The 11,442-nt window shown below is 47.0% G+C and overlaps 1 protein-coding gene across 3 annotated transcripts in view; it reads right to left on the bottom strand.

Annotated features, from left to right (window-relative positions):
* Nucleotides 1-764: 764 nt before the first annotated feature.
* Nucleotides 765-11,442, bottom strand: part of CUL9 (cullin 9) — a 28,311-nt gene continuing 17,633 nt past the window's right edge. For all 3 annotated transcript variants that reach the window (XM_075267282.1, XM_075267284.1, XM_075267283.1), the window contains exons 24-41: nt 11,166-11,323; nt 10,862-11,081; nt 10,006-10,186; nt 9,781-9,926; nt 8,900-9,011; nt 8,599-8,798; nt 8,151-8,401; nt 7,707-8,061; nt 7,169-7,309; nt 6,886-7,050; nt 6,651-6,814; nt 6,478-6,571; nt 6,214-6,288; nt 5,384-5,494; nt 4,799-4,916; nt 4,557-4,690; nt 3,879-3,970; nt 765-1,256 (exon numbers count right to left, since the gene is read on the bottom strand). In XM_075267282.1, the coding sequence (XP_075123383.1) occupies nt 1,034-1,256; nt 3,879-3,970; nt 4,557-4,690; nt 4,799-4,916; nt 5,384-5,494; nt 6,214-6,288; nt 6,478-6,571; nt 6,651-6,814; nt 6,886-7,050; nt 7,169-7,309; nt 7,707-8,061; nt 8,151-8,401; nt 8,599-8,798; nt 8,900-9,011; nt 9,781-9,926; nt 10,006-10,186; nt 10,862-11,081; nt 11,166-11,323 (2,940 nt within the window). In that variant the 3' untranslated portion in view covers nt 765-1,033. The remainder of the gene's footprint in view (nt 1,257-3,878; nt 3,971-4,556; nt 4,691-4,798; nt 4,917-5,383; nt 5,495-6,213; nt 6,289-6,477; nt 6,572-6,650; nt 6,815-6,885; nt 7,051-7,168; nt 7,310-7,706; nt 8,062-8,150; nt 8,402-8,598; nt 8,799-8,899; nt 9,012-9,780; nt 9,927-10,005; nt 10,187-10,861; nt 11,082-11,165; nt 11,324-11,442) is intronic.

Genomic DNA, 11,442 nt, shown 5'->3' with positions numbered 1-11,442 from the left:
TTCCTTACTATGTTCCTCACAGTGGAAACTGACAGGTTAAATCTCTGAGACAACTTTTTGTATCCTTCCCCTGAACAACTATGTTGAACAATCTTTGTTTTCAGATCATTTGAGAGTTGTTTTGAGTAGCCCATGATGCCACTCTTCAGAGGAGATTCAAATAGGAGATCAACTTGCAATTGGCCACCTTAAATACCTTTTCTTATGATTGGATACATCTGGCTATGAAGTTCAAAGCTCACTGAGGTTACAAAACCAATTTTGTGCTTCAGTAAGTCAGTAAAAAGTAGTTAGGGGAATTCAAATCAATAAAATAAGGGTGCCCATACTTTTGCACCGGTCAAATTTTGGTTTAATGCATATTGCACATTTTCTGTTAGTACAATAAACCTCATTTCAATCCTGAAATATTACTGTGTCCATCAGTTATTAGATATATCAAACTGAAATGGCTGTTGCAAACACCAAAATATTTAGAACAAAAAATGATTAAGATTAATAGGGGTGCCCAAACTTTTTCATAGGACTGTACATTTGGTCTAGCAGTCGGTGTACTGGTCGTAGACAGAAGCAGGCACACTTGCTCCCCTTTACTGCTCCTCATTCTCTCGCACACACCCAATAAACACAGATCCCCGACAACTTAACAGCTTAGCTGCAACTTTAATAAACAAGCAGAACAGATTTTTTGAGGAACTGCAGATATTTCCGGCTGCACCGCCTCTCACCAAACTTTACCCGCCAGACCCCTCCCCCCCCCCCACTATCAGTTAACAGTGGGGTATCACAATGAGACTGAACATAAACGGGATTAATAAAAATAACTCTTAATTATAAATATAAAGGTTTATAGTAATCCAGCTCCGCCATTCGGACCGGAGGCAATTGGTGAATTATCAGGAATTAGCCATGCACCGCTCCACGTGATCACCACCCAGGCACATGGGGGGGAAGGGGGTAGTAGAGGCGCATGGTGAAACATAAGTGGCTTATTGTGAGAGCAACCCACCACTGAAATGAAAAAGGGGAAGGGTCACTTGTAGACTTCTCCATCATAATCCTCAAAGATGAAGGAGTCCGGCTCCAAGTTCTCGGAATCATCATCTTCATCGTACGAGAAATCGTCTTCATCCAGTTCACCATCGTATTCTACATTCCACTCCGGAACATAATCGTCATCCTCTTCATCATCGTCGTCGTCGTCATCATCCTGCTCGCCAGCGCTATCCACAGAGTCAGACACATCTTCGATATTACTGAGGAGGGGGAAGAGGAGAGACAAATCATTATCAGATACCAGGTCATCCACAAGAAGGCACCATGTAGGGTTACGTCACTTCACCAGGACTCCACTGGGCCTGTCCACCAGATTTAGAGAGCATGAAGCTGCACTATAGAGGGACATATGTATAGTTTTCTGTGCCATGAGATGGGACCACAGTAAAGTGTCATAAAGCCACAATCGCTTCTGAACCCCATTATACAGATCATACAACACCCGTCATAACATTAAAGCCACCCCCTAGCAAAATAACTGAGTTACATCCTATTAATATTATAAATGTGAAAGTTTGTGAGTTTGGATGTTTGTGGGTTTGTGTGTTCGGATGTTTGTTAGTCAATCACGCAAAACCCGCTTGACCGATTTGGCTGAAATTTTCCACAAACATAGTTAATACACCCCATTGCGCAATAGGCTACTTTTCGTCACAATAGCGCACATACGTTTTTCCCAGGACCCCCACAAACCCCAAACTCACATCACTATCTCTGCAATCTCACACACTTTGGACCCCGATTTGGCTGAAATTTTCCACAAACATAGTCCCTACACTCGATTGCGCAATAGGCTACTTTTCGTCACAATAGCGCACATACGTTTTCCCAGGGTCCTTTGGATGTTCGGATGTTTGGCGGTCAATCACGCAAAAACCGCTCCACCGATTTGGCTGAAATTTTCCACAAACATAGTCCCTACACTCGATTGCGCAATAGGCTACTTTTCGTCACAATAGCGCACATACGTTTTTCCCAGGACCCCCACAAAACCCAAACTCACATCACTATCTCTGCAATCTCACACTTTGGACCATAGCAAGCCACAAAATTCATATTACCCCCTACAGCAGAGGTCAGCAACCCCTGGCACACATGCCAAGAGTGGCACTCCTGCCATATTTCACTGGCATGCCAGCAGCACAGGACCTGCAAGAGTTAAATGAAGTCTCTGCTAGAGCTGAGGCATAAGGACACTCCTATTTGAGAGGGGTGCAGGAAACCCAGGGGGTGGAGCTTAATCGCTCAAGTCTCTGCCTGCTATAGTGATAGCTCCTGCCGAAGCTGCTAGCAAACAAAGTAAGAAACACACAGCTCCCTTCCTTTACTTCCTATTCTCATTAATGTCAGGCACGGGGTTATTAGTTTAGTGTTAGTAACTCCATGTATCTCACATTAATAGGAATAACCCCCATCATGTCCCTCATATTAACCCCTGTGTGCCCCATATAAAGGTTACTAATATGTGAGACACATGGAGGTACTAATAAAAGACCTCAGTAATGAAGATACTTAATTATTACCTCCAAGTCTCTCACATATCAGTAACTAGAGATGAGCGAGTACTGTTGGGATCAGCCGATCTGAACAGCACGCTCCATAGAAATGAATGGATGCACCTGGTACTTCCGCTTGGACGTAGCTAGCGCGCTTAACCCCCCGCGTGCCGGCTACGTCCATTCATTTCTATGCGAGCGTGCTGTTCGGATCGGCTGATCCCAACAGTACTCGCTCATCTCTATCAGTAACTCTTACACTGGGGTTAATGTGAGGGACATGATGGGGTTAATTACTATTAATAAGAGGCACATGGAGTTACTAAACTGTCATGCACAGGGCCAGACTTTATGTGGCTGCTCAAGAGTATCCTGTGCCCAAAACTTACATGTACTGGCGGAAAATAACAAATCATACAATGTCGTATATCGAAGTATATTAACCTGAAATACTTCTGTCCCAAAGTCACTATGTACAGTTTATACCAACACCGTATAGCGGCTGAAATACAAATTACATTCAACACAAAAGTCTCATGTGCTCTCAGAATTACAGCAACTACAAGATACACAGTTACATTTTATATCCCATACCTTATACACAGTACGAAAACCTTACCCGCGCCTGTATATACCCACTGCTACAATCACCGCAGACGAAGTCGCGGGTACCAGCTAGTAATGTATATTCCGGAGCTGCATTCACTATTATTCAGCTTCAGAGCTGAATTCTCCAAGTGTTTGAGGCGTGTGGGCAAAGCTTGATCTGGCTATTGATATTCTGGGGAATGTAGAGTCATCTCATACGGAGGGTAAACAAGCTTGCTCACCATTTCCAATATTAACCAGCAGAATTGTGAGTACAGCTCTGAAGCCGAATATCTGAAGTGACATTACTGTTTAGGTACATTCTATGTCTAAACAGCGTACTAGGGTCAGCGGTGATTGAGGCTTTAATATGGCTGGTATACTTGGCCAGACAGGACTACTGATGAAAAATAAAGATGATGACATGAAAAAGTTCACAGGGACTAGGAAGGAGTAAACCTGATGCATCTCAGACACCAGACGAAGCCAAATAATGAGAGTAGGACTGAACACGAAGAAGTGAGCAAGCAGGAGCAGCATGGAGAGGATACATTACAGCTCTACCATGAAAAGCATTGTGGAAGACGACCTTATGGCGAAGATCCAACACTCTTCTTCCTGTTGTCCCAACACTACAGATCAAATGACCCAGGAACATGTCACCTTATCGAAGCTTTATCGATAAAAGAAGGATAAGTATAAAACTAGAGACCAGTACGCAGGATCTAAGGATCTTACTCGGTGCCTCCGGAGAAGTTCGCAACGTCTGCCACATTGGAATCTTTCATTCCCTTCTCATCGGGATCAGAAAGGAATCCGACACAGAAGTCCTGTAGGAAGAAGTCTACATGTCATATATGCCCCAAATCCATTACTACAGGTCAGATCTCAGGAGGATAGCCCCATCCATCACTATAGGTCACACCTCAGGAGGATAGCCCTGTCCACGTCAACACCCTGGGAGTAAAGTCCGGTCTATTGATACACATTTTACTACGAAACGATCGCTCTTTCCTTTCTACACATTGCAACCCAGGAAGATAGCCCCATCTATCACTACTCGTTACACCCCAAAAGGATAGACCAGGGGTAGGGAACCTTTGGCTCTCCAGCTGCTGTGAAACTACAACTCCCAGCATGCTCCATTCACTTCCATGGGAGTTCCCAGAACAGCAGAGCCAGTATGCATGCTGGGAGTTGTAGTTTTGCAACAGCTGGAGAGCCGTACGTTCCCTACCCCTGGGATAGACCCATCCATATCTAAACTTTGCATCCCAGTATAGGAGCTCCTCACATCAGCGGGCTGTGTAGAAGGACAATTCTGCCCATGTCTACAGGATAGAAGGCACAGAATTGAAGCTCTGTCAATGGTTACACAGCCCCTGGTGGGTGAGGTTTGTAGTATTAGTTGCTTACCTGGGTGGAGTGCTGTAAGATGCCATTCAGTCTCTCCTGGACCCTTCTGACCAGTTCCAGTGCACTGTTGTACTTGTCAGGACTCAGGAGCCGCACTGAGCAGGCAAGGTCCTCACTTTGGAGAAGGCTGTACTCTGTGAAAACGAGGGAGAGATACTGACAACCCATCATACAAGAAGTCCCAATACTATGAACCATGGTCCCGACCAGAAAGATACTCAATGTCTACAGCACGTTCTCACCAAGCAGAATCTGAAGAGCGTTCACGTGATACTCCAAGTTTTCTGTTTGAGACTCCAATACATCGAGCCGCTCCGAATCCTGATTATAATAACTGTATACACAGGAGTAACCGAGGACCTGCAAGACAACACCACCACATACAACCTGGATATACTAGAAGAACACCCGCTAGCCACCTGATCTTCACCACCACATAGGACCTGGATACACTGAAATAATTCCCACCACATACAACCTGCATATTACACCCGCTCCCCACTGGATGAACACCACCACATACAACCTGCATATACTGCAATAACACCCACTCCCCATCTGACCATCACCATATACAACCTGGATATACCAGAACACCACCAGCTTCCCACCGGATCGATACCATCACATACAACCAGTATATACTGGAAACATCCACTCCCCAACCGGAACACCGCCCCCCCCCCCCCCCCCCCACACGGGAATAACATCACACACAAGTGGCACATGATTAGACCGAAATATTACAAAGGGAAAAATCTCATACACAGCCTGCAGAACATGATGGGGACTGCCCCCTGTAGGTCATATGTGATCTCTGCTCTTACCTTGCGACTCAACTCCAGAACCTTGCAGGCGGTTATGAGAAGGCTCAGCGTACGCAGGGCAGGTTCCTCATTGAGGACACACAGCCGATTTCTCAAAGACACAGCAAAATCCTTCAAGGAAAAAAAAAATAAGTAAATCATATGAACATAGGATGTGTGGGGTGTCCCTACTTTTATACAGTAATATTTGGTACTCTGTGGCAGTCATATTTATCTGAGCACTATATAGGTGTATTTGTGCACTGAACTTCATTACTTGCACTGTATAATGTATTATTTAGGTGTTGGGATTTTACTTTTGCATGTCGGTAATATTTGGACACTATACATGACATCTTCAGTCATGTATATTACTTCAGGATTGTATGCAACAACATTAGATCGGCGTTGGTCCAACATGCCAGACCCCTAAAGATCAGATGATCGAAGTGGCAGTAGTGCAGATTCCACTTGACAGGGCAGGGCATGACGTTACATTCTCCGGTCACATCACCCAAAATGGAACAAGGGAAAGAAGATGGGTTTTTTTCTGCCTTTAGTGTTACTTCCAACAACAAGGACACCCAGGCCTGACATTCTCGCTGTCACACGTAACGGAGCCTCAGCCCAAATTAAAGCTTTAGCCAGTCAGACAAGAAAAACACGATACCAAATGGTAGCCAACAGACAAATAGGCAATACCAAGATGTCTCGAGCCAGATTTCCGGCCTACTGTCATCTCTGCCCTGTTGTGGGGGCTCCTGAGCAGGTCCATCCATGTTAGAATTTCTTTACATACAAGGACTATTCCTGAATGACAAATGTAGCTCTATCACCCATCCCCGACATACCTTGGATTGATGCTGGAATGTGCATCTCTCATTATAATCCTGGAATCTCTTCTCCTGGCGGGCAGCTTTACTGACCTATATCCAGAAAAAGTACGTCGTCATCATCATCATCCCCAGACATACCAAGACTGCTGAAGTCAGAAAAAATACAGCAACGCAGATGGCCGGGCCACAAATCTATGGGGAGTCAGTGGCACATCCCTCAGCAACTCATGGCCTCTATCTGTAAAATGTAGCCACAGGTTCAGAGAGACTCCTACTTACCATGGCGGAGCAGTTGTAATAGTCCTTGTGGGTAGGCTTCCAGGGCTTTAGGCAGCGCCAACAAAATCCATGGTTACATTTGGCACAGGTCATACTGCATAGGTAAGAAACAGGCCATAAGATGTAATAATGGCTGTGGGGAGGGGTGTACCTGACCAGAGAGTATCACTTACTGCAGGCAGCCCTCATTCTTCTCAATAGGAGCTTGGCAACTGGGGCAATGCTTGGATATGAGCTTGGTCAGGTGTTTGCTCTGCGCTTCCAGGGTCATCCCCTCATAGAATCCTCCATCGTCCATCCACTGAGACATATGGCTGCAGCTGGCCGGGTAGTGGGCCTGAGGGGGAGATGAGGGGCGGTGAGGCTCTGACCACTATTGACGCTGACACTGCCGAGAATGTAACTTACCTCAGGGAAACTGCAGTTAAAACAGGACATCCAGGAGCACTTAGCACAGGCAGCCCCGCTCCCTAAGCCTTCCTTGCACAGGATACGGTCACACCCTTGGGGGTTTGTGCACCACGTCAGATTAGAGCAACTTTCTACAAATCCACGTAGCAAAGATTTCTCATACTACAGTAGAGAGAGAGCGCACAAGAGACAGCTTCAGTCATCTATACACATCTATAGGTTCCAGTCATCACAAGGGGAAGCCAGAGGCCACCACCACCCAACCAAAATGAGACTCTACCTTCTCTATCACCTCCTTGGAGGATATGATTTTCCTGATGAAGTCAGACGTCGGCTGTGCCAGGCAGTCAGTGGTTGGACATGTGCAGGTCAGGACAAGGTTCTGCTCGATTCGGGTGCTGAGATATTCATTCCAGCAGTTCTGTACAAAACACCAAGTATCAGAACATAAAGCAGAGAACTGGAGAGGACAGCCAGCCGGAACCGATCATGATGTGAGGACCTGGGGGGTCTGCTGCTGGGCAAACATCCCTGTATATAATGATCACGTGACCTGGTCCCTACCACATCTGTTAGCTCTTTATGCGGTACAGAGTCGTTCAGCAATGCCTCAGGGCAGTGAAATAAAGAGCAGAGCAGAACCCCAAGTGTTAGACTAAAGCTCCGGTCATTGTAATTCCCATAATCCTCATGGGCCACCATAATGACAGACACGTAGTCCTTCCCTCCTGCAAGTTTACAATGTCAGATTATAATAGACATTACAAATGTATCTGCCAAGATCTAGGAAACTTATAATCTCCAGGGTTGATACCCACCTTGCAGCAGTAATGCTTGCAGCACAGAGATGGCGGCTTGTCCAGAGGACTGAGTGGGCTCACGCACACCGGGCATGTGGGCTGCGGGCTCTCGGGCATGTGCGGCTCTTGAACCGCTAGTCCAGAAGCAATGAGAAGAGCCTCGGGATCCTCAGTGTAGCGCTGAAGAAGTTGGTCCATGTTCCACTTACAGTGGATGAGCAGATGTTGGGCCGTGTCCGGGGTCACACTCAGGGTGTTTGACACTTGGTCGACCATCTGACACATAAGGGCACAGGCCTCGTCCTGGCTGAGGGTGCGCCCCATGGGCAGAAGAACGGATTCCAGAACGGCCTGCTCCACTCCTCCCCCACAGCTAAAATGATACAGTTTGTGTAAAAAACCATGATCAATATGGAACAACCACCCCCAACCAGCAGGACTGGTCACACAGCTCGCTCCTACCTGGGGGACTTGGTGATCGTCTCCAGTTTTTTCTTATCTGAGCTCTGGAGACTGATATGCGCCTTGCCTTTCTGTGGGGTTGACGGTTCCTGGGAAAGGTACTCTATTATGTGTGGGCTTTCGTCACTGCGTCGGGCATAGCCCTGGCTGATGAGATACATGATACAGGACAGGACGTCCGTGTGGCTGCAGCTAAAGCTCAGGAAGTTCAGACTCTTCCCAAAATCAGTCTTCCGGCATGATTCAATAACCTGAAGAGAGGGCCAGAGACAAAGTAAAGAGGAGCTCGTCTACCACCACTATGAACCCTAGGACCATAGAGTTGTAAGGCTGGACAAGGCGATGCAGGTAAAGCCATACCCATCCTACAGAAGAGTGGATATGGTGTACCACCTCCTCTCCCGACATGTAATATTCCCTGGTCAAACCCTACAGGGACCGTTCTTACCCTGAACACCAGGTTATCAATATGAAGCTCCTTCTCAACTTTCATGATCTGCGTGATGAGACACAGGATGATGTTCCTCTTCTTCTCTATAGTCCGCCCCTCATCTTCCTCCACATTGAGGTAAGTCTGTGCGGGCAGCAACACTAAAACCTTCCCTGTCGATCGTCCCATTGCACCATCCTCATTCACACACAGGAGCCCTGCAAAATGAAGACCCTTAGAAACCATTCCTCCAACACGAAGGGATCCTTGACAGAAAGAAGGTAGACATAGACATGAGAAGATGTTGGGACCATTTTACCTTTGTCCTTATACACCAGGATGCTGCCCGGAACAGTCAGAGGTGTGAGCGCTTGGCTTACAAGGGTCTCAGCCACCCCTGTAGACTGAACAATGGTTTCTTCCAGGATCTCCTAGTAAAATAGAGAAAAAAAGTCAAATAAAAAAAGGAATAAACTGACTTATTCAGTGAGTCTCTTGCTTAAGAAGAGTAAAGTTAGACCCAAATCCCTGGATAACCTAGACCGTCATCAAATACTGCTTTGGCCCCTTAAAATGAGGTTGAACTGCAGACGCAGAGAACCATCCTGGGAGTTGAGCTTCAAACAAATACTGACAATATCTCCAAATTTTCACCAGATCCAACAGCCAGAACATCAACACCAGGACCCTTCAGCTTGGGACTCTGCCACTGGTGTCCTCAGACTCCTTGTCCTGCACCTCTGTGGTCTCAGATAACTGAACATCCATACACAAAGGTTTTTCCGCATGGTTATACTGAGTCTAGTATAACATCCACGGCTCAGGCCATGCTCTCATACACTTGGTTGGCCACTATATTGCATTTTTCCTTTCCAAACTAGATCTGGTCTCTATTATAACCAGTAACATGGAGCCGGTGGACTCACTGGGGTCACCAACCTTACTCCCCATAACAATCTTCCCTATGACTATTGGTTGTTGACTTAATTAGATTTCAGCATTCAGTCTGTAAAGTAAAGGTCTCATGGCTCTGTACTGAACCATCCTCTATGTTACACCAAGTATGTGTCTGTGCCTTAGGCCTTTTACCACTTCTCAGATTGCACTACTAGCAGCCCCCCCGTCTACGTCAAAACACCTACATGGACCCTGAGCCTGGACATATTGCAAAAGCTAAATGGGGTTGGCTCTACATCTTACCTCGTGCTGGTTGAAAAGCAGTAAGATGAACATCTGTAGGGTGGAGACTCTGAGCGTCAGGTCTCCATACTGTACGTCTGCGTTCCCCAACCAAGTCCACTGCAGCCGCCGAGACTGAGTAAGGTCCGATGCCAGAGCTGTCTGACCTAAGGACAGCACAAGGAATGATCAGCACACACATGCTTATGAGGAGTCTGCACTAGAGACATAGCAGAAGACTCTTACTCTTTGTATAGAAGTCAGTGAAGTGCTGCAGCGGGGTGCTGAGGGTCTCTGGGAAATATTTGGAGGGATTGTCCAGGTAGCAGAGACAGGATATAGACCAGCATCGAGGAGAAAGCACGGAGATATGGACCTCAACATCCTCCATGTTCTCATCCTGCAGCACTGAGCTCTCCTCCAAGACCTTGAGATGAAAAACACAATGAGAAGCGACAAGTACAATACAGAAGAAGGCGCCATCATAGATGAGGCCCTCAGTCATACAGTACCGCCGAGGAGACGTGAACACCGCACCGCAGCAATATCCACACTGGATTTATCTCTCCTCTCAGTCTATTCCCCACATCCAGAAACTCATTAAGCAAAAGCCCCTCTCCCCATCATCTTCACCTCCTCCTCTTCATCACCCCCCTCTTTCTCCTCATCTCCTCCCCACTATCATCTGTTCCTCATCATCTCCCCTTCCAACTCCTAACCATACCTCTACTTCTCCCAGTCTTCTTTTCCTCCTCACCCATCTCCAATACTACTGCTCATCCTCCTGACCAAATCTTCCATCTCCATCCCAAACTTCCTCCTCACAATCTCCCTCTTATCTTCCTCCTCCTCGCCATCTAACTCTCCCCACTATCTCTCCATATCCTTCTCTTCCTTGCCATTTCCCCTGCTCCCTATCTTCTATTCCTCCTCACCATCTCATCCCCATCTCCTCCTCCTCTCCATCTTGTCCCCATCCTCATCTCCTCACAATCTCCTCCTTGCCATCTCCCTCTCCCCACTATCTCTCCCTATCCTCATCTCCACACCATCTCATCCCCATCTCCTCCTCTCCATCTTGTCCCCATCCTCATCTCCTCACCATCTCCTCGTCCTCCTCATCCACCTCCTCAGATAAGACCCCTCGATCTCGCTCCTGCAGCCTGTACAGATGTTCCTCTCTCTCCAGATCTTTCGCCTCCTGCAGGTTTTTCAGCATTTGTTGAGGAAATCGGTTTGGGAAACAAATTCCTATGTGGTCGGCCACAGAGTTCTCCAGCCAGCAGGGTCCGAGAGAGAGAAGTCGGTCCGCCAGGTAATGCCTGCAACACAAAGCATCCACCATGGGATCCAGGGCCTAGAAACAGCAGCACAGAGCATCGTAGGAAACAGGAGAATTTTCTGACCTGTAAAAATGCTCAAAAGAATTGGCCAGTTCTAGATCAGACAAGAACAGCACAAAGTCCAAGAACTGCTGGAGCTGCTCCAGGGATCGGAGATCAGAAGAATCCGCACGAATCGCAGTTATTAGCCGATCTATATAGCGAGCAAACTGTTCTGTAACCTGCAATATATAAAAACCAGGCTGGAAGTGAGAAACAACGTATACAGCCAAGAGAGGGGCCACACCATGTACAGCCAAGAGAGGGGCCACACCATGTACAGCCAAGAGAGGGGCCACAC

This window comes from Leptodactylus fuscus, chromosome 3 (assembly GCF_031893055.1).
Source record: "Leptodactylus fuscus isolate aLepFus1 chromosome 3, aLepFus1.hap2, whole genome shotgun sequence".
Lineage (NCBI taxonomy): Eukaryota > Metazoa > Chordata > Amphibia > Anura > Leptodactylidae > Leptodactylus > Leptodactylus fuscus.
The sequence above is the reverse complement of the archived record's forward strand: the minus strand, read 5'-3'. Positions and strand labels throughout refer to the sequence as shown.